This window comes from Crocuta crocuta, unplaced genomic scaffold, assembly GCF_008692635.1.
Source record: "Crocuta crocuta isolate KB4526 unplaced genomic scaffold, BGI_CrCroc_1.0 scaffold55, whole genome shotgun sequence".
Classification (NCBI taxonomy): Eukaryota; Metazoa; Chordata; class Mammalia; order Carnivora; family Hyaenidae; genus Crocuta; species Crocuta crocuta.
Window position 1 is genome coordinate 5,556,234 of NW_027530512.1, and position 19,870 is coordinate 5,576,103.

Below are 19,870 nucleotides of genomic sequence, written 5' to 3' on the forward strand. Positions count from 1 at the left end.
CTACGAACCGGGTACTGTAGGAATAAAAGTCTCATCGAGGCTGTGAGCACAGGGCATATTCAGAGGGAAGAGCTTGGTCAGCTGAAGAGTCTCAAGAGAACACCGAGCCTGAGGGACTTGGTGGGGACAGGAGACAGGCTGTGGGAAAGATTTAGAAAGGGGAGGGGAGCGCCACAAAGGTAACTTGCTAACATTGTCACTTGCGGGAACCGGAGGCCGGCTCTGAACACGAGAATTAAAATAACAGCACTCATACAAAGGTTGCCTGCCTCAGTTTACCGCAATTCTGCTCAGTCTCCAGAATCAAAGCCAACCTTGGCTGACCTCTTGTACCCAGTCCCATGCCGTCCCACTCTGTCCCCCTCCCGAGCCTGCTGGGAGGAGAGCAGGAGACCAAATGATTCAGGAACAAGTAGGGACAGGGTGTAGCATGCGTATCTTCTACCACTTCTTTCTTTCTTTAGTATCCAATGTGTGGAGTTATTTAGGTCTTCCCTCATCACGAGAACCCCGTAATACAGATCAGAGCACTAAAGGGACTTCGAAGGAACTCAAGTACTTTACATACATCTTATTTCATTATTCCTTTGTCCATGAAATGTACACTTTAAAGAGGAAAAAATTATATAACATTTTGTAAAGGCACACTATCAGCAAAAGGGAAGCTTGTTCGAAAAGTCTACAGGGAATAGAATAGAGCAGGATGGAACAGAAGTAGAAAGACACAGAAAGAATTCCCTTCACCTAATACATACTGAAAATACGGAGAAGTATTACCCTGCATTGACGGACACGAGCCTTACCGTTGTTTCACAGCTGGAGCAGTGGGATCCTTAAGACTGATTTTACTGATCTGATTGTACACATCTTGAATATTTTTCAGGAGTTCATTATTTTTGAAAATACAAGTCTCTAGTAATCTGTTTTCAGGGAACTCCTCCGGCACACCATAGCCACGCGTCTCAAATAACGTTTCGGGCAAAGCATCAAGAAGTTTTTCACAGGTGTCGTCACCCCGTTCAGCATCTTTAAAGCTTATACCAAGCATCTTCAGACGTTTATCCAAATGTCTGGCCTTGTCCTTCATCAGATTGGTTTCTTCTTCTTTATTTTCTACTGTCAAAGTGTTTTCTGATGCCACCGGTGTATCTGGGGCTGAACGGTCTGTAACAAGCTCAGAAGAGAGTCTAGCTGTTCTCAGAGAAGCTAGAAAGTCCTCCAGGGCTTTGAGGGCATCTTTACAATTCTGCACCTCGTGGTTCGTTTCTTCAAGTTGTGTTCTGTGTTTCAGTATGATATTCTGTGTTGCATGGAGATCAACTGGGTGTAATTCCTTTAATGCAAAGTCACCCCACTGGTCCAAATTATTACATACTTCAATCTGTTTTATGATGGAATCTTGGATATTCTAAAATAAAGAAATGCTGAAAAGTCTGAGGCAGAAAAATAAGAAAGGCTGCCCATCAGAAATGCACCTAAACTCACAATGACTAGATTGCATCTGGAAAGCTGCTCCTGAGGTCTGCCAAGTCGGACAGGGTCCACAGAAGGAAACATTTTAATCACAAATGATCAGAGGGCCCACCTGTTTCATTATCTGCTAACCTTCCTGATGTTTCAGTCTCCAAAAGAAAACAAGTATATAAATCTACGGCTCCAGTGAAAATAGAGATTAAACTGTGGAGACATCTGTTTATAATCGGAAACATAAAACTTAAATATTTTTTATTTCAAATGAGAACTAGAAAAAGTAAACTATAGAATATGAGTCTAGTATAATACTTAGGATTTCAGTCATTGAAGAAGATGTTCATAAGCAGACCTTCATTTTGAATTCAAAGAAAATACCTAATTATTTACTCCACAGTACTTACTTTCAAATTTGCGAGGAAGTAAAGAGTTGACACATAAATAAGTCTAAATTACTGAAGACTTTCTGCCGTTGCTTATCATCTAACTATATACTATTGATGTATAATTAACAACCTCTAAAGAATTGATTTATTCTATGAGTGCACTGGGAAAACTTGTATTTACCCTCAGGTTTTGATAAATGCCGTCAGCATCAATGAGATGAAATTCTTGAATGGCCATTTCATGGAGGAGCAGGTCTGAGCCACAGAGAAGAAGTGATTCCTTCTCCACAGGTAACACAATCTTCAGCGCAGTCTCCAAAGACTCCATTCTGGGTGAAAAATAAATCCAGACATCATGGGAAAGGGTACCATAAAGATAATCTATACAACATACTAATGCCATCGTTTAACTACAAACAAAAATAATTATCCAGTAAGAATATATACAATGATATGTACAGATTATCAAATTAAAACCCAAACCCAGCAAAAAACAACAAAGAACACACAGAAATAAATCCAGCAATCCAAAATGCCAAAGAATGAGTTGTTTGCTATATCCACATATTCTTAATAGCTTAACAGAAACCACACTGAAGGGAAAATTGTTGTAAAACATACTGAGCCTTTCCTTACCTTTTGAAGTACAAAATGCTGAATGTAATTTAACTTTGCCTTTGATAACAAAGAAATGTCATTCTAAATACTAATTATTTTATTAGTGAAAATATAATAGAATTCAAAAAAATGGCCTCTTCTAATGATAAATGAAATGTGTGACCTTGGACAAATAACATATAGACCCTGAGCCTCTGTTTCCTCCTAGGTAAAATGGGGATATATTCTGGGGAAACACATCCTATTTATAGGGGATAATAACAGCACTCTCACTTTGGAAATGGGAAAATTAAGACTCAGACAAGTTATGTGACATGGCCAAATTCATGCCCAAGGGCAGATGAGGGGGAAGAACATGGCCTTTGAAACTCAACAGAGTCTAATTCCACCTAAGTGTCTGGCCAGTGGGGTGGATTGGTTAGGTTATGAAACTTCCCTAAGTATCAGTTTCCTCATCAGTAAAATGGCCATCATGATACCAACCAAATAAAATACTTAGTATAGTAGTAGCCTAGCTTAAAATAGCATTAAAATTTAGTAAATTTAGTAAATTCATGGTTAATAGATCTCAGAATTATACCTGGTATTTAGAGTCATCTGAAACTCTCTTTCTTTTTCTTTTAATCTCTCTCTTGCCTCTCTTATAAAAGGCTTCTTTATGTCACTCTCAAGCTCTTCTAACTTCAATGAAGTGTTTTCAAACTCTTTCCAGCAAGCATCGGTGTCATTTTCTAAGACCTAGTTGAAACACATAAGGTAATCCGTCAACTAGAGGGTTAACAGGCACGATTATTCTGTTCTAACAAAATGAGGCATTCACCAACTATGAGCACAAAGCTTCATATGAAAATACATTAAAATTATTTTTAGATCTAATTTCATTAATAAAATTCATTAATCAAATTTAACTTTAAACAAATTATCAAAATATTTTCCAACCATCTACAAATAAAGTATTCTTCAGGGAACAGCGATCTTAACTGTGCCCTCAGTCAGAAGACCTATTCAGTGAAGTCAAAGGAGTCAACAATGAAGGAACCCAAACTTCCTTCCCATAAGTCGATGCAGAGAATACAATTCAGAAAGGTAAGATATATGTAGGGGCTCCCGGGTGGCTCAGGTGGTTAAGCGTCAGACTCTTGATTTCGTCTCAGGTCATGATCTCACGGTTCATGGGATCAAGTCCCTGCTCAGGATTCTCTCTCTCCCTCTCTCGCTGCCTCTCCCCCACTCATGCTCGCTCTCTCTCTCAAAATAAATAAATAAACTTAAAAAAAAGAAATATACATGTTATGTAAGAATGGATATTCCAGTTTCTCCAGAATAATAATAAATCTTTGTTTCTCCCTAAACTAAAAAGAAAACTAGAGTGAACTAAAATTGTTTCTATCAAATAAGAAGTGACTGAAATTAAATTATGATTTATAATTAAACACGTAAAAATTCTATTCTATTCCAGCTCCTTATCCTGTTAGTTTTTTTTTTTCTTTAAGGCACTACCACACAATTTCACTGAGTGCTGATCATTAGAATTTGTTCACTCTCCCCAAGGATTAGTATAGCTTTTATAACCAACTCATTATTCAGTTACTGGAGTAAGGTCTCAAGACAGTTTCTTAATTGTGATGAAAACGTGCTAAATCCATCACCTGAACAACAGAGATTTTAACATATTAATTCTGCTTACGCAGATGGAAAATAGGGAAAAGCCAGATGGTAGAGTGTGACTCAGGAGCTGGCATAAAAAAGGGAAGATAACTATAAAATATGGGAAGGCGCTGTAGGCTTTCCTATGGTCCTTTTCTCCACCTGATGGGTGTTCTGTGAGGGTTCATTCTAACGCACGTGACAGTGCTGCTCTGCGCTACACCGATCCTCTTCAAAATAAGGAAGATCTTTACTCGTAGGGCCTACAGTTGGTGTGGCCAACACAAGACAGGTTTTTCTGTAGCTCCTGAGCCAAATGCAATACTTCTGATGGCTCTCCACAAGATTACCCACCAGAGTGAAAAATCCCTCCACTGCCCACCCCCTTGTTATTGCCCAGCATCAGACAGACAAGGTGACAATTTGGTCAAGATGATGAAGACTGGGGGCGCCTGGGTGGCTCAGTCGGTTAAGTGTCCGACTTTGGCCCAGCTCATGATCTCACAGTGTGTGAGTTCAAGCCCCGCGTCAGGCTCTGTGCTGACAGCTCAGAGCCTGGAGTCTGCTTCCGGCTCTGTGTCTCCTCCTCTCTCCGCCCCTCCCCTGGTCGCTCTTTGTCTCTCTTTGTCTCTCTCTCTCACTCTCTCTCTCTCAAAAATAAACACTAAAAACTTTTTTTTAAAAGATGATGATGACTGAATCAAATGTTCAGAGCCACTGGTTTTTCATGTATTGTTAATTTTATAGCCACACAGTTGGCTATTGGTTGAAATTTCCTTCAAACACAGTGTTTTGATCAATCCTTTTGAAGCCCTTATTCCTATCCTATACACAACCCAGAACTCTGCAAGCCACAGTATCTTGAGTACCAAATTAGAGCAGGAGGAATAAATTGGACCCTGGATCAAAGTCTTCCCTGGGTTTGGAACGTTAGTGCCAATCACTTTCTGGAATAGAATGACATTGGAAATGAAATCCAACAAAGAGAGTTCTTTGGAAACATCTAGCATATGTGACCTCAGCAAAAGTAGTGAATTCTATTCTAATGGTGGTATTATTTTCTAATAAGAGATAAAACTTCTCTAGCAATATTTTTAGTAATTACCTGTAGATCTGTCAGCTTAGCCTGGAGACAAGCACTACTCCTTACTTCGTCACTGGAGAAATCAGAAATAATTCTGAATTTGTTGTTTTGCAGGCACAGCTCAAGATTTTCTCTATGGATATCATAGCTGGAAAAAAAAATTAAATGCAATGCTACTTAATTTTAATAAGAAGACAATTTTTTTAAATTACTGTTGATTGTACATCAGAAAATCTCAGGGAATTTCTGCTTAAGTTACTGGACTAGATGCAAAAATTATGACTAATGATTTAAACATGTAGTAAAGTATAACATGTTTGTATTAATGAAAGATTTGGGATGGATTTTCCAGTTATTTAAAAGAGTTACCTCTCTTGTAAACTACTAATAGATGCATTGTGATCCTTCTCATACTTCTCCGTAACACCTTCTTCCTGTTGAGGCTTTAACTTGGATTCCAGGCTAAACTTCTCAATTGATCCCAGTGCCTAAGCAGATATGCAAAATAGCAAACATAATATCTTCAATATACTAAATTGCCTGGAACAGATAAACATTTTATAACATAAAGGTATACCGCTAATTCTTTATGCCCTCAACCAGGAGCTAATAAAATGTATTTGAAGCTTCTCAGGTCAGAGAAAGGCCTTCCCCTAGGACAGAAGAGATTTATTACACGGAGTCTCATCTAATTGGTATATCAGCACAGAAAAGGTGTTCTCCCAGCCCCTAAACCCCTAAAAACTGTCTCTGCCTATGACCGCATAGCCTTAGTCAAAAGCCTTTGGAAGTCTAGCATGGAGGTCAGGCCTCTGAAATCAAATACCCCTTGTTCCTTCCCACAGCTTCAGACTGGCGATCTGGCCCATGACACACGGTCCATGCCCACTTACCTCAAATTCAAGAATTCAGAAAAGTCAATTTCCAAGGGAAGTAAAGGACATTATACTGAGAAAAAGACAAATAATAAATGAACTAGTTCATGAAGCTGGGGCCTCTGTACAGATTAAACTCAACCTCTTGGACCCCTGAATAGGAACGTGCACAAACAGCATGTGTTCATAATGGCTGCAAATGGTCTCTTTCTGAAAGAACTGTTGTGTCCTCAGAGGAAGAAGGTATGCTCACTATAGCTTTGGTTCGTTGGATTGTTAATTCTTTGAAAATGAGTCTTCCTTGCATTATTTCCTCAGCTGATGAAAATAATTAGATAACTAAAGCTAGCAATGAACGGGAAGTGGATTGATATACACTTGGCTTTTGTCATTGGGTTTACTTCTAAAATACATTATCCATGGGGCGCCTGGGTGCTCAGGCGTCCGACTTCGGCTCAGGTCATGATCTCACCGCTCGTGGGTTCGAGCCCCTCATCGGGCTTTGTGCTGACAGCTCAGAGCCTGGATCCCCTTTCAGATTCTGTGTCTCCCTCTCTCTCTGCGCCTCCCCTGCTCATGCTCTGTCTCTTTCTGTCTCAAAAACAAATAAACTATTTAAAAAAATTTTTTTAAATAAAATAAAATATATTATCCGCATGTAACACCTGTTCAGCTGATGGCTGATGATCTGAGTTTGCAGACGCCACCGCACCGTGGGCACTTCTCCCTCCATTCTCAGATGTGCTCATGGGCTCCCTGGGAAGGAATCAAAATTGCACATTAAAACAGAGGAGGAAGCAGGAAGCCTAAAAGAGAATAAATAACACTCCTTGACACTTGATTTTGCAAGGAGCTCTATCTTGTTTTCCCCTGATGTGTAGTTATTCTTAGGAAGCACTCACTTGTTTTTCGACAGACCTCCCACCATGGGCTGCAGCGTCGTATGAATCTCGGAGGCACATTTCCGAAGTCTTTCAATCTTTTGTTCATAATCTTTGAGGGCTCTCCTCACTTCTTGTTGACTCTTCTGTGAAGTCAGCTCTTCACACAGCTCCCGCAGGACATCCATGTGGTGATCTAGCTGGTACAGACCGCCTTCCTCAGAAAAGCAGGCCTGATTGAGGAAACAAAGCAGGAAATGTGTTTCAAATGAGTTTACGTGATTAGCCCACAAGGACTAGAAACTAACAGATGTGCGTGCCTTTAACAACATAATCTTTTATAGGCCATCCACTACGTGCCTGGTGTGGTAATGGGCACTGGGGAAACAAAGATGAGGAAGTCAGCCTGAAAGGGGTTCACCAGTCTAGTAATGCAGTGAATAAAACCAGAATATGTCACCCCAAAATGTGCCTTTTTTTTTTTTTTAAATAACCTCTATGCCCAGCATGGGGCTCAAACTCACGACCTCTAGATCAAGGGTCCCATGCTCTACCGACGGCGCCGGCCAGACGCCACCAAAAATATGCCTGTTTGATGTGAAAATTATTTTGAGCTTAAGGCAATTAAGAAACAGTAATCACAGGGGTGCCTGGGTGGCTCAGTCAGTTTAGCATCCGACTTCGGCTCAGGTCATGATCTCGTGGTTTGTGAGTTTGAGCCTTGCGTCGGGCTCTGTGCTGACAGCTCAGAGCCTGGAGCCTGCTTCGGATTCTGTGTCTCCCTCTCTCTGCCCCTCCCATGTTCATGTTATGTCTCTGTCTCTCAATAATAAATAAAAACGTTAAAAAATAAAAAAAAAATAAAAGAAGCAGTAATCACAGAAAAAGCTCCATGCTTTCTGCCTAAAGGCTGGAAGTAAAGTCTCTTTTTATTAGTGATAGACTCTCATCAGCCCAGAAACAGTACCAGAGGAATCTGCAAACAAACCTGGTTAAACTAACCCTTATCTTTGTCTTGTCAATTCTTCACAAATACATGGTTTCTTTGTCTACAAGGTATAAAAAATTCCTTCTCTGGTCACTTTCTTTGCATCTTTATTCTCTTGTGAAGGCCCCCATGCGCATATAAAAGTTCAATAAAATATGTATGCTTTTCTCCTGTTCATCTGCCTTTGTCAGTTTCGTTTTCAGGGACCCTCAAGGGTCAAAAAAAAAACCCCACTTTTTCCTCCCCTACAGTGCACACAAATAATGTGCACGTAGTGTGACAAGTGTTGTGACAGAGCCACTGCCTGCCTTAAGGAGTCAGAGAAAACCTACTTCACACGCAGGAACCGTCTGAGGGAGACACGGAAAGAACGAGTCTGAGTGCTCCGAGTCAGAGCCAAGAGAGGTCACGCCTACCAACGGGAACAGCCAAGAGGAAGAAAGCTCCAGGTGTTCTGAAAGAACAGCACTCTGGTGTGGCTGGAGGGCACCGCACAGGAGAAAGGAGGCTGAAGGCACGTCCTGCAGCCAGACTGTGGAGGACCTGCCTGGTGTTCTAAGGGGCTTAGAGATATTCTGGGAGTAACAGTAAGGCAGGGACACAGGGTTTGTGGTTCGAAGGGGTCTCTCCTTTGATGGGTCTGGAAGATGATGTGGCCGTCATCACAGGGGGAAAATACCCCAGGTCAAGGGCAATGGCAGCCCTGTGGAAAAGAAGCAAAAGAAGCAGGTGTTCTGGAGAGTAACCGATGAGGCGTGGCAACTGACGCCATCACCACCGCCGCTGAGCAGGAAGGAAAGGGGACGGGGAGGAGGGGAGTTCTCCGCCTGCAGTGCCTTCGTGACCAATGGATACAAAAGGAAGCAAAGTTTGAGAAGGAGATGTTATTGGCTGGTTTTGGACATGCTGAACTGGGGGTGTCTGAAGAGCACTGGTGACATCTACAACTCAGAAACAGAACCTGGACCTCAGAGGAGAGGGCTCAGCTGGAGATTAAGATTTAGGCACTCTCACTACAGAGAGGGCTTTATCATTAAAATCGCAGGAGGTGGAAAATCCCCTAGAGCAGGCATAAAACCAGCCCCAAATGGAGACTTGCAAAACTACAACATTTAGGTAACACAATGAAAACAGTGAAATTTCTGGGGTGCCTGGCTGCCTCAGTTGGTAGATTGCACGACTGTTGATCGCGGGGTCATGAGTTTGAGCCCCACGTTGGGTATAGAGGTTACTTTAAAAAAGAGAGAGAAAATGTGAATGACACTAAAAAGAAGCTCCCCAACCCCCAAAATATAATAAAATAAGGGAAAGCAAGAGAGATTGATACTGGGAGAGCCACAGCAGTAAACAGTTTAAAGGAAAGAAGAGGGGTCAATTCTTTCAAATACATAGAAGTACTCATAAAGGATGGGGGCCACAGAGACAGCATGAGATTTGCCCCAGATGCTTATATCCTGATTTGCTATCTTTTTCCAAAGGCAGCACTTCTGAGGACACCGAGTCCCCTCAAAATCAACTGTGGGTACTTAAGCAACAGATGACACAATTGCAACCAGAGTCTCAAGGGACAGGGGCCACTGAGCCTTAGCAAGGGAAATCATGAAATAATAACTTGATGCTGAATTTCTCTCATGTCACAAAAGCGAGAAACACAGGCTGTAGTTAGAACTCAAATCGTGTAAGGGATAATCCCTGGGAAACGGACTAGAGGGCTGAAGTAATTTTCAAAGCAGGTTTAATCTGAGGTTAAGGACCTACATAGCCATGTAAGATAAACTCCAAAATAATGACAGCATTTAAATGGAAACAGTGGTTTACCTCATGTTCCCTGATGAGACCCTTGGTCCTTCCTCTGCGAATTAGTTTCTTTTCTTTATTTATTTGTTTTTCAAGTTTTGAAATACTGTCACTGAGTTTTCCTTTTTCAATGTCTATTTTCAATTGTTGACTGTACAAAGACATCTCATGGTGAAGAGACTGCCAGAAAAAAAAAAGCCCACAAAGGCACATATTAACTATGGGAAAAGAATACATTGAAAAGATTTTCAGCAAAAAACCCAGTAAAAATATCTGTAGTAACACAGGGTAAAACAAGAGTTTAAATGACATTCTAATTCATCCTTATGTCACTGGGGAGGATGTTTTAAAATACATCAGACCCAGAAACATATTTTCTTTTTCTTTCTAACAACTAAAACCATAATATTAGCTATAAAAGATACCATGAAGAGAATGGAAAGACAAGGCTGAAGAAAGAGAGAAAACATATACGAAACACAACTGAGCCTATGGAGAAATAACATGGAACTAAAATGTGTATCCTGAATGGGATTCCGAAATAGAAAAAAATGACGGTAGGAGAAATTGGTGGAAATATGAATAAGTATAAACTTAAGGGTATAACATATCATTATCAGTCCATTGAAGGGATAATAATACGGGACATGGGGTATACTGGTACTCTCTGTACTACTTTGTAATAATTCTGTAAATCTAAAATTGGTCTCAAATTATAAATAAATAAATAAATAAATTTGTTCTAAAATTTAAAAATTTATTTAAATTTTTATTTAATTTATTTATTGTAAATAAATATTTATTTAAAAATATGTTTTTTAAGGGACTCCTGGGTGGCTCAGTTGGTTGAGCATCCAACTCTTGATTTCAGCTCAGGTCATGATCCCAGGGTCATGGGATCGAGCCCGTCAGCCTCCACACTGGGCCTAGAGCCAGCTTAAGATTCTCTCTCCCTTCCTCCACCCCTCTCCCCCACTCACGTCCTTTCTCTAAAATTAAATTTTTTTTAATTAAATAAAATGTTTTAATCAGAACTTTAACAGTAGACATTCAATGATATCACTTTATTCTCTCTTTCCAGACACACACACTAAATACAAATCACCATTTATTGAACACAATCTCTGTGGTAGGGGCTTTAGACAAATCCTTGCAATAATCCTGCCAAGTAGTTGGAAAGATCCCCATTTTATCAGTTATGGTCCTAGAAGGTGAAACAACTTGCCCAAGGTCATAGCTGCTGAACCTAGGTCCGTCTGCCATCAAGGCCTATGGCTATTTCACTAGGAAACTCTCCATGTGCATATGTGTCCATATGTTGTCTCAGTCCAGATCCAACCAGGGACCCAGAAAACACTAAACATTTAACTCAGAGGGAACTGGTTACACACGAGATGAAAGAGGAGACAAGCCAGACAGAGGACAGCGAGGCAAGCCGGGGATGCACGTTGGCAGGAGGCTGCTACCACCACCGGGCTGGAGGCTTCAGTGAAGTCCAGACGGAAGGGCCATCAGTGTCTGGAACCACGGAACCCACAGCCCCCAAAGACACTGTCCAAGAGAGGGGCTTTGGACCCCCGCCTTGCCCCCTCCAATCACCCTCTAATCTATAAACCACGTCATCATTGGCTGAACACAGAACCCAGCTGGGCCCTGGGAACCTCACAGGATCAGCCCCCACTGGGATACCAAGTACACAGGGGGACCGCCAGGAATGACCGACGACAGACAGGCCCGGGGTCAGATCTATCGGCAGAGCTCCAGATAGAAGTGCAGGCTCTTACCTCCCACTTGGCACAGACACCTCTAGTCTCTTCTTCCAAAGACAGCTTTACATCGTCAGTTACATCATTTTTCAGTTCCTCAACAGCTTTCAAATACTTGACCAGACTTTTAGAATTAAGAATTATTAGTGCTTCCTAAAAAAGAGAACGCAAATGAGAACATGAAAACCTCATTCTAGGGGCACGTGGCTGGCTCAGTCAGAGGAAGGTCCAGCTCTTGGTCTCTGGGTTCTGGGTTCAGGACCCATGCTGGGCATAGAGATTGCTTAAAAATATAAAATATTTTTTTAAGAAAGCCTCATTCTACTGCCAAGTCTTCAAAGCTAATTTTGGTAGGTCTTTCACAAGCAGAACTAGGAAAAGGCTTATTGGATTTAGGGGAGACTTTTTGTAAAGTAAGATTGATATCCCTTTTGCATCTCTTGAATTACTTTGAAAAGAATGGCAGAATATTTATTAATTGACTGTAGTTAGACATTTGAGAACCAGATAAAGATTTGCTTAGGCTATTCAGAATGACTTTTGTTACCCTTCTGATAAATAATTAAAAGGATTATTGTGCAGGAGAATGAGCCACTGACACTGTTTCCTCTAAAGTTCTTAAGTACTAGTGAGTAGAGGGCCATCCTTCATTAACAATACAATATGAAGAATATACTAGCATGTATTAGAGGCTGGTGCAGCAAGAAGACACAATATATAGTAGATTGATAGGAAAATATTTAAAATTGTGCATAAGCATTTTTATGGTGCAACAAGTCAACATTATCTTATCATCAACTTCAAAGTTTTGCCCAAGGCCGACCACACTGTCAGTCCTGCCCCAGGGAAGGAGCAGCAGCGGAGAGAGACGCGTCTGCTCCTTTATCTCACGCTTACCTGCTCTCCCAGACCTGGCAATTACCTGGCAGAAACCTAGTTTAGTTAATTAGGAAATGACAGAACACAGAATAGTTTGGGGCTTGTGAAAGAGGCAGGAAACCCAGAGGAGACAGAAGACAAAAGTAATTTTAGGGAATAAGGTAATTAAGCATGGTGGGAATTGGTTCACACACTCATGGCATATTTCTTATGGGCCTACTGCAGAAAAGGCAGAAGGCTGATTCCCAGGGCCTTCCTCCAAGGCCTCCGTGAGGACTGCTGGATTTCGTACCTAGGAAGACTCTCTACCTCTCCATGCTGGCAGAAGACCCCCACAACTCATGTGTCCCTGGAGTCCCAGGGGTCTCAGGACAGGATGCGGCAGGCCAGGGACCTTGCTTCTGCTGTGAAAATGGATCTACTTTACTAAGTGCCAGAGATAAAAGGGGGGGAATCCGTGGCCTCAGATTCCAAAAGGTAGATGGTCAGGGGGAGGAAAATGGCGCCAGACTGACACCTCTAACCCCTCTCTGTGGGAGAGAAGGGGCCTGGAGCTTCCGGTTTTTTGGGTTTGTTTTTGTTTTTGTTTGTTTGTTTGTTTGTTTGTTTTCTCTTCCTTCTCTCTTTCCTAAGCTGACCATATCAGCACCCTGAAATCCAGCCTGGTGACTATTCATAAGAACCACTGACTCTTTAAGGTTCAGCACTCTCAGCACCCTTGGAGTAAAAGTGGCAATAAAAGACAGAGGGAACTGGTCAAGATGGTGGCTGACAACATGCAAACAGAAATAGATCAGGCAGGGGAGGGCTTTGGGATCATGGGAAAGCAGTATTGAAATGGCTGATAACAGGGCCTGGTCCAGTTCACAATTCGGAAAGCCAAATGAGGATTGAGGCCCAGAAAGGAGGAGGCCACGATGAGAATAAAGAGGCTCCTTCTTCTTCTTCTTCTTTTTTTTTTTTTTTTTAATATTTTTATTTATTTCTAGGGGAGAGAGAGACAGCGTGAGCAGGGGAGGGTCAGAGAGAGAGGGAGATACAGACTCTGAAACAGGCTCCAGGCTCTGAGCTGGCAGTCAGCACAGAGCCCGACGTGGGGCTCGAACCCACAAACCGCGAGATCATGACCTAAGCGAAAGTCGGACGCTTAGCCGACTAAGAGGTGCCCCAAGAGGCTCCTTCTTCTAAAGAGTGGGGCGGTCCCCCCAGATGTCTAGCTCATGTTAAATGTCCAATAAGTGTGTGAAATAATGAACGAACAAAAGGACACACATCACTCTACCTCTCCAATGGGTCCAATGTTAAAGACCTTATACTTTTACGTCATAACCCACCCAAGCGCCTCCCAACGTGTTAATTACTGGTGACTCTCTGACTTACACACATCTTGAGTCACCTATCAAACCAGGAAAAAGCAACCTGAAACTGTCTCCACACAAAGCAACATCACTGGATCTTTACCCATAAAACCCCATGTAATTTTCATCAAAGCATTTTAATAATAAAAGTGTTACTTTATGTTCAGAGAATTGTACCTATTCCAAGTGCCTTCATTTGCCTTATTTTTATTTAACGTCTCACAACAAATTTGGCAGCTGGAATTATTATGCCCATTTTGCTAATTCTAAAAAGCAAGACAAATTAAATTCAGGCTCAGTATCATAGAATCAGCTGGTCTCATGACACTATACCACTGAGTCTGTTTGGCAGATCTATACTAAGATTTCAATTGAAAAAATTCCTCATGTTCATCTATGTTTTTAATAGCTTCTGGGAACAAAGTATAAAACTGGGAAATTCATTAAAGTTATAACAACTTTGTATAGCATAACAGTGATGGAAATATCCCAATTTCAAATGAGATAGGTAGCTGATAATGAATAGCCTACATTTGATGGTTGAGAGTCCCACCTTGTATTTTGAAATTAGTCCACTCCGGCTCTCTCCTTGTCCAAGTAATTGCTCAGCCCTCGTCATGTATGACTCAAGTTCCCTCCGTGACTCCTCTACTTTCAGCCTGACATCCAGATCTGGTGAAGCATCAGCTGAATTTTTCAACATGGCAACTAATTTTACCATAGTGATCTACAAAGACAAAAAACTCTCAACATCTGGTCCAGCTTTTCAGTTAAGTCATAAATTAACAAATACATTCTTTGAGGAGTAACTCTTATTTTCCCACTAGACATAAGAACATCCTAATTATTAAATTATTGATATTTTCCAATGTACTCTAAATTATTTAAATACATATATAAAATGCACAAGTAATAGTTTATATAAAATTTCCAACTTCCAGGGCAATCCCTCCCTCTCTTCCCCATCTTCCCACTGACCACTCGGTTTTAATGACTAGAATCACTAAATAGGAGATATTAAAGAGAGACCTGAACTTTCTCTTTAGCTTCTTGAATCTTTGCCTGAAGCCCAGCTGTGAGAACATGTTGAAGGGACTCCTGGCTGGAAATGTTTTGCACATCCAGTTGTAAGGTGTCTTCGATTCTAGACACAAGCTCTTCATACATAGAGCCTTTGGCAACAAGATGCTATTAAAACAAAGTGAGACCAAACAAATATTTGGATTATATGTTAAACATTAACCGTAATCTCATCAGAAAATCATAAAAGTTTATTATTAATAAAAAAACAAGGTACATTTGTACTCTAAAAATGTTATTTTTAAAATTTATTTAAAACTTTTGTTAGTACAATCAGATTCTGAGAAATACAGTCTTTTATAGATTATTCTTTATACACTAAGCACTTCAATAAAATAAAGCCTAAAAGTAAATCAATGCCAACAGACAGAAAGTAAGTTGAGAGAGTAATAATAAACCTTAAAATGAAGTTGTTCTCTTTCTTTATTTTGAGAGAGGGAGAGAGAGAGGCAGAACGCAAGATGGGAGGGGCAGAGAGGGAGGGAGACACGGAATCCAAAGCAGGCTCCAGGCTCTGAGCTGTCAGCACAGAACCCGACGTGGGGCTGGAACTCACAAACCGTGAGATCATGACCTGAGCTGAAGTCGGACGCTCAACAAACTGAGCCACCCAGTGGCCCCATAATGAAGTTGCCCTAAGTCAAATAGTTGGAAGGAGATTCAATAAATGTTATTGGAGAAAATGACTACTGGAAAAGAAATCTCTTTATAACCATGCTTTATACAACATACTAAAAATAAATTTCAGGTGGATCAGAAAGTCACATATAAAATAGGAAACCACAAAAAGAAATTATCCATGAAAAGTGATCTACCCTCTGGCTGTGAAGGGGCCTTTTTAGGGATAAGAATGGGAACATAAATATAAAAATTTTACACGTGAAACAAAATAAATGACTTTAAAACGTCAACAACTGGTAAAAACATGTGCCACACAAATGAAAATGCATCACGATTCAAAGAACTCATAAATTCAATATGAAAAGTACTAAGGTCCCAAAGAAAATTCAGAAAACACAAGCAAAGATAATTCACAAAACAAATGGCTGGTAAATGCATGAAAGATAGTTCAACCTTACATGTAATCAAATAAGTACAAATTAAAATAACAACGAGGTACCACTTCTCAGTTGTCAAATCAGCAAAAAAAATTTTAATTACAACTCAAGGGTGGCAAAAGTCTGAAAAAACAGAAATTACACTGTTTGATATCAACTATATAAATGTTGATTGTATGTATCTTAGAGCAGTGGAATCATGGTGATTTTCCTCTTCATACCTTTGCACATTATTTAAATGTTCTACAATTAGCACATTCATATTTAATTTCATTTTTTTTAATTATAAAAGTAACAATATTTGGTTACTTGGTTTACATGTATGAGGCATTAGGAAATGTGCCAAGAATGGGGCATAAATGCCGGATCAAGACAGAGTTAGTGATTTGTAAATCCTTACACACATTTTTCTATGAATATAAATCCATTTAGTATAAAAAAGCAATTGTTTTTAAAAAAACACTAAAAAATATCACATCAGCTGTACTGCTCATCAATTTGCATTTCTTACTTCACCATATATCTCGCTCTAATAAAGATCGACTTAATTCCTTGTTAACATAAGTATATCCCAGCATGTTTGTATTTCATCGTTTATAAGAGGGATCATTGTCATTGCTTTCAAAGTTGTTTAAAATACTGAATTTCTCATTCCTACTCATTTCTTTCACTAAAATAAATTCCAGATACAACAAATAAATATAAAATAAAATAAAAATAAAAATAAGCACTGGCAGATGGCACAGGTTAAGTGTACATATTATTTTCAAAGCAATAAAAAAACGCCATTCTTATAAACCATGAAAACACAAAATGCTTTATATACACCTTCCCGAAATGTGGATTTAAAAGAATTACATAAACGTTCCTTTACTCCAGGAACTTTCCATCTTGTTGTAATTTATGACATGCTCCATAAGTTTTATAGCTGAGCTGGAACTCAGTAAAAACCTCAGTTGTAACTTCTTTCCCAGGAGAACTGAGTGATATTAAAACACACTCTTGCTTCATTGCTTTTCAATGAGCCGACTGCCCGAGAATAAAGACAGAAAGGTTTTACCGACATCCGTCACCCTCCCTGCATCAAGGAAGGAAGGGTAGGTGGCTTAATCAGTAGGTGAGCTTTCAAAGCATAAATTGTGTTATCTCTTTATGCTCACACTGCACTGACCTACCTGCATGATAATATCCTTACTCGTCTCCTCATTGCTCTCTGAAACAAGAGAATATTTTCATCTCCAACACCTCGCTGGGAAAATCAGTTCAAGAATTGGAACTCATAAGGTATCATTAGTGGCCTCCTAATCTATCCTGTGTCTTCAAGCAAAATCTCAGCCAATGATCCAGGAATGACAGTCCACGCAATGTTTATAACACTCAACAGAGCAAATTCAAATAGTAGTCTTACTACTATTTACCTTAAAATCTTGTATTTGTCTTGTACATAAGTCCACTGCCACAAAAGCTGTCTTTTTAATAGTTTTACACTCTTACCTGCAAAGATTCTTCCACTGAGGCCTCTACACCCTCATGACATCTCAGAGGCTCCAAAAGAGATGCAGTTTCTGCCTCCCAGGTTTCCACGTGTTCGATGAGTTTTTCAACATCTTCAGCCACTTTGAGTTGCCCTGTGAATTCATTTTCTTTTTCATGTCCTTCCCCAGCCTATAACATGCAAAATTATCACTAAGAAAATGGTAACATCTATGTATAAAATGCTTTTCTTTTTTTTTTTTTAATGTTTTTTATTTATTTCTAGGAGAGAGAGAGAGAGAGAGAGACAGCGTGAGCAGGGGAGGGTCAGAGGGAGAGACACAGACTGAAACAGGCTCCAGGCTCTGAGCTGGCAGTCAGCACAGAGCCCGACGCGGGGCTCGAACCCACGAATCGCGAGATCATGACCTAAGCGAACGTCGGATGCTTAACTGACTAAGCCACCCAGGCGCCCCACTTTTCTTTTTTTTTAAGTGTATTTATTTTGAGAGAGACAGAGACAGCACAAGTGGGTGAGGGGCAGCGAGAGAGGGAGAGAGAGGACCCCAAGCAGGTTCAGCATTGTCAGCACAGACCCTTAACGCAGGGCTCGAACTCACAAAACTGTGAGATCATGACTTGAGCTGATACCAAGAGTCAGACACTCAACTGACTTGAGCCATGAAGGCACCCCTAAAATAATTTTCAATTAAAAAAAGCTATATCCCTTTTTTTCCTAAAGACTCCTAATTCAACATTCTTTGGTAACTTAAAATCTACTTTTTGGACAATCATAATCACACTCTATGATCATTCACATGTTTTTTCTTTCTTTTCTTCCTTCCCTCCCTCCCCTCCCCTCCCCTCCCTTCCCTTCCCTCCTTTCCTTTCCTTTCCTTTGAGAGAGAGAGAGAGCAAGCATGAGCAGGGGAAGAAAGGTGCAGAGGGAGAGAGAGAGAGAGATAATCTTAAGCAGACTCCACCCTCAGCGCAGAGCCCAAGGGAGGGCTTGATCCCACCACCTGGGATCACGACCTGAGCCAAAATTGAGAGTTGGATGCTTAACTGACTGAGCCACCCAGGCACCCTTCACATTAGGTTTTCTTAATGAGAATGTCATCCCTATCATTTAGTTATTATCATCACCATTTTATAGATAAGAAGATTAAAACTTCGAAAATTAGGGTACTGACTCCATAAACATATTTCTAAAACTCAGACACAATTTAAGTAAATACAACTATGAGTGATAGTAATTGTGAAACATCACCAAGAAGAGACTCAGACTCCAATTTCAACACAATTAAGCCTCTTCCCGTTAATAACCTCTCAACATCCTACAGGTTACGCTACAGCTTTTTAAAATTTTTTTTAAACATTTTATTTATTTCTGAGAGAGAGAGAGAGAGAGAGAGAGAGAGCGAGACAGCATGAGCAGAGGAGGGTCAGAAAGAGAGGGAGACACAGAATTTGAAACAGGCTCCAGGCTCTGAGCTAGCTGTCGCACAGAACCTGATGCAGGGCTCAAACCCACGAACCGTGAGATCATGATCTGAGCCAAAGTCAGAGGCTTAACCAACTGAGCCACCCAGGCACCCCGTGGTTATGCTACAGCTTTATACGACAGATGCATCCTTAAAGCTGTTAATTAGGTATCTTAAATGTACTAGAGAAATATAGTATTCCACACCCTTCTATTCTAAAAACGTATTGCACAATTTCAGATCTTTCAAGACTTTGATCAGGTGCCAAACACTAGTGCACCATCCCAGTAACTGGCCAGGGCCAGTGCAAAATTAAGCGAAATTGATGTGTTATTGTTCAGAAGGAGACACATTTCCAAAATCACTGGTATTCTCTTACATGTGTATTAATTCGTTGTTCCTTTTCCATAGTCTTCTCTATAATCTAAAGCCGTTCTCAAAGCTAAACAACAAAGCAAGAAATAAGGATTATATTGCCCCGCACTGTACAGAAAGGAAGCAAGACACAGGCCAGGGGGTAGGCCAGAGCTAGACAATTCCTGAACATGAGGCAGAAGTCATCTGAAGAAAATATCAACTGGGTGTTCAGAGCTCAGGAGTCATGACAGCTTCTGCATGTCTGTGGAACTCCTCGGTGAGGAAGGGACACAGACTTGAATGCCAAAGCCTCCTTCATGAGGGATCCACTTAAGCATTCTAGTGGAAAATGCCCACACTTTAGGTGTTATCCAATAATCCCATTTATCACTTTTTCAACAATATAGTTTTATAAAAGAAAAGTAGTCACATCATGTCTACACACAAATGAAATAATAAAGTATGACTATTTTACCTTTACATCCTGATTATGATCTTCAGGAAGTTCTATTGACATATCTGTTGAAAAATCAACAGTTGGTTTTTCTTCTTGATATAGCAGAGTATTTTCATAATTGTCAAAAATGGGCTGATCCTGTTTTTTTATAAAGGGCAGCTTCATTTCCTAAGAAAAATGTCATAAAATTTAAAGTCTGTTTTTAAAAATTA

General features: G+C 40.3%; 1 protein-coding gene across 1 annotated transcript in view; it reads right to left on the minus strand.

Annotated features, from left to right (window-relative positions):
• Positions 1-19,870, minus strand: part of SYNE2 (spectrin repeat containing nuclear envelope protein 2) — a 336,140-nt gene that overhangs the window by 198,431 nt on the left and 117,839 nt on the right. The window contains exons 18-30 of the mRNA XM_077767198.1: positions 19,677-19,826; positions 17,382-17,552; positions 14,779-14,937; positions 14,303-14,476; positions 11,531-11,665; positions 9,768-9,926; positions 6,983-7,194; positions 6,746-6,836; positions 5,575-5,693; positions 5,227-5,353; positions 3,055-3,212; positions 2,038-2,185; positions 804-1,408 (exon numbers count right to left, since the gene is read on the minus strand). Of these exons, the coding sequence (XP_077623324.1) occupies positions 804-1,408; positions 2,038-2,185; positions 3,055-3,212; positions 5,227-5,353; positions 5,575-5,693; positions 6,746-6,836; positions 6,983-7,194; positions 9,768-9,926; positions 11,531-11,665; positions 14,303-14,476; positions 14,779-14,937; positions 17,382-17,552; positions 19,677-19,826 (2,408 nt within the window). The remainder of the gene's footprint in view (positions 1-803; positions 1,409-2,037; positions 2,186-3,054; positions 3,213-5,226; positions 5,354-5,574; positions 5,694-6,745; positions 6,837-6,982; positions 7,195-9,767; positions 9,927-11,530; positions 11,666-14,302; positions 14,477-14,778; positions 14,938-17,381; positions 17,553-19,676; positions 19,827-19,870) is intronic.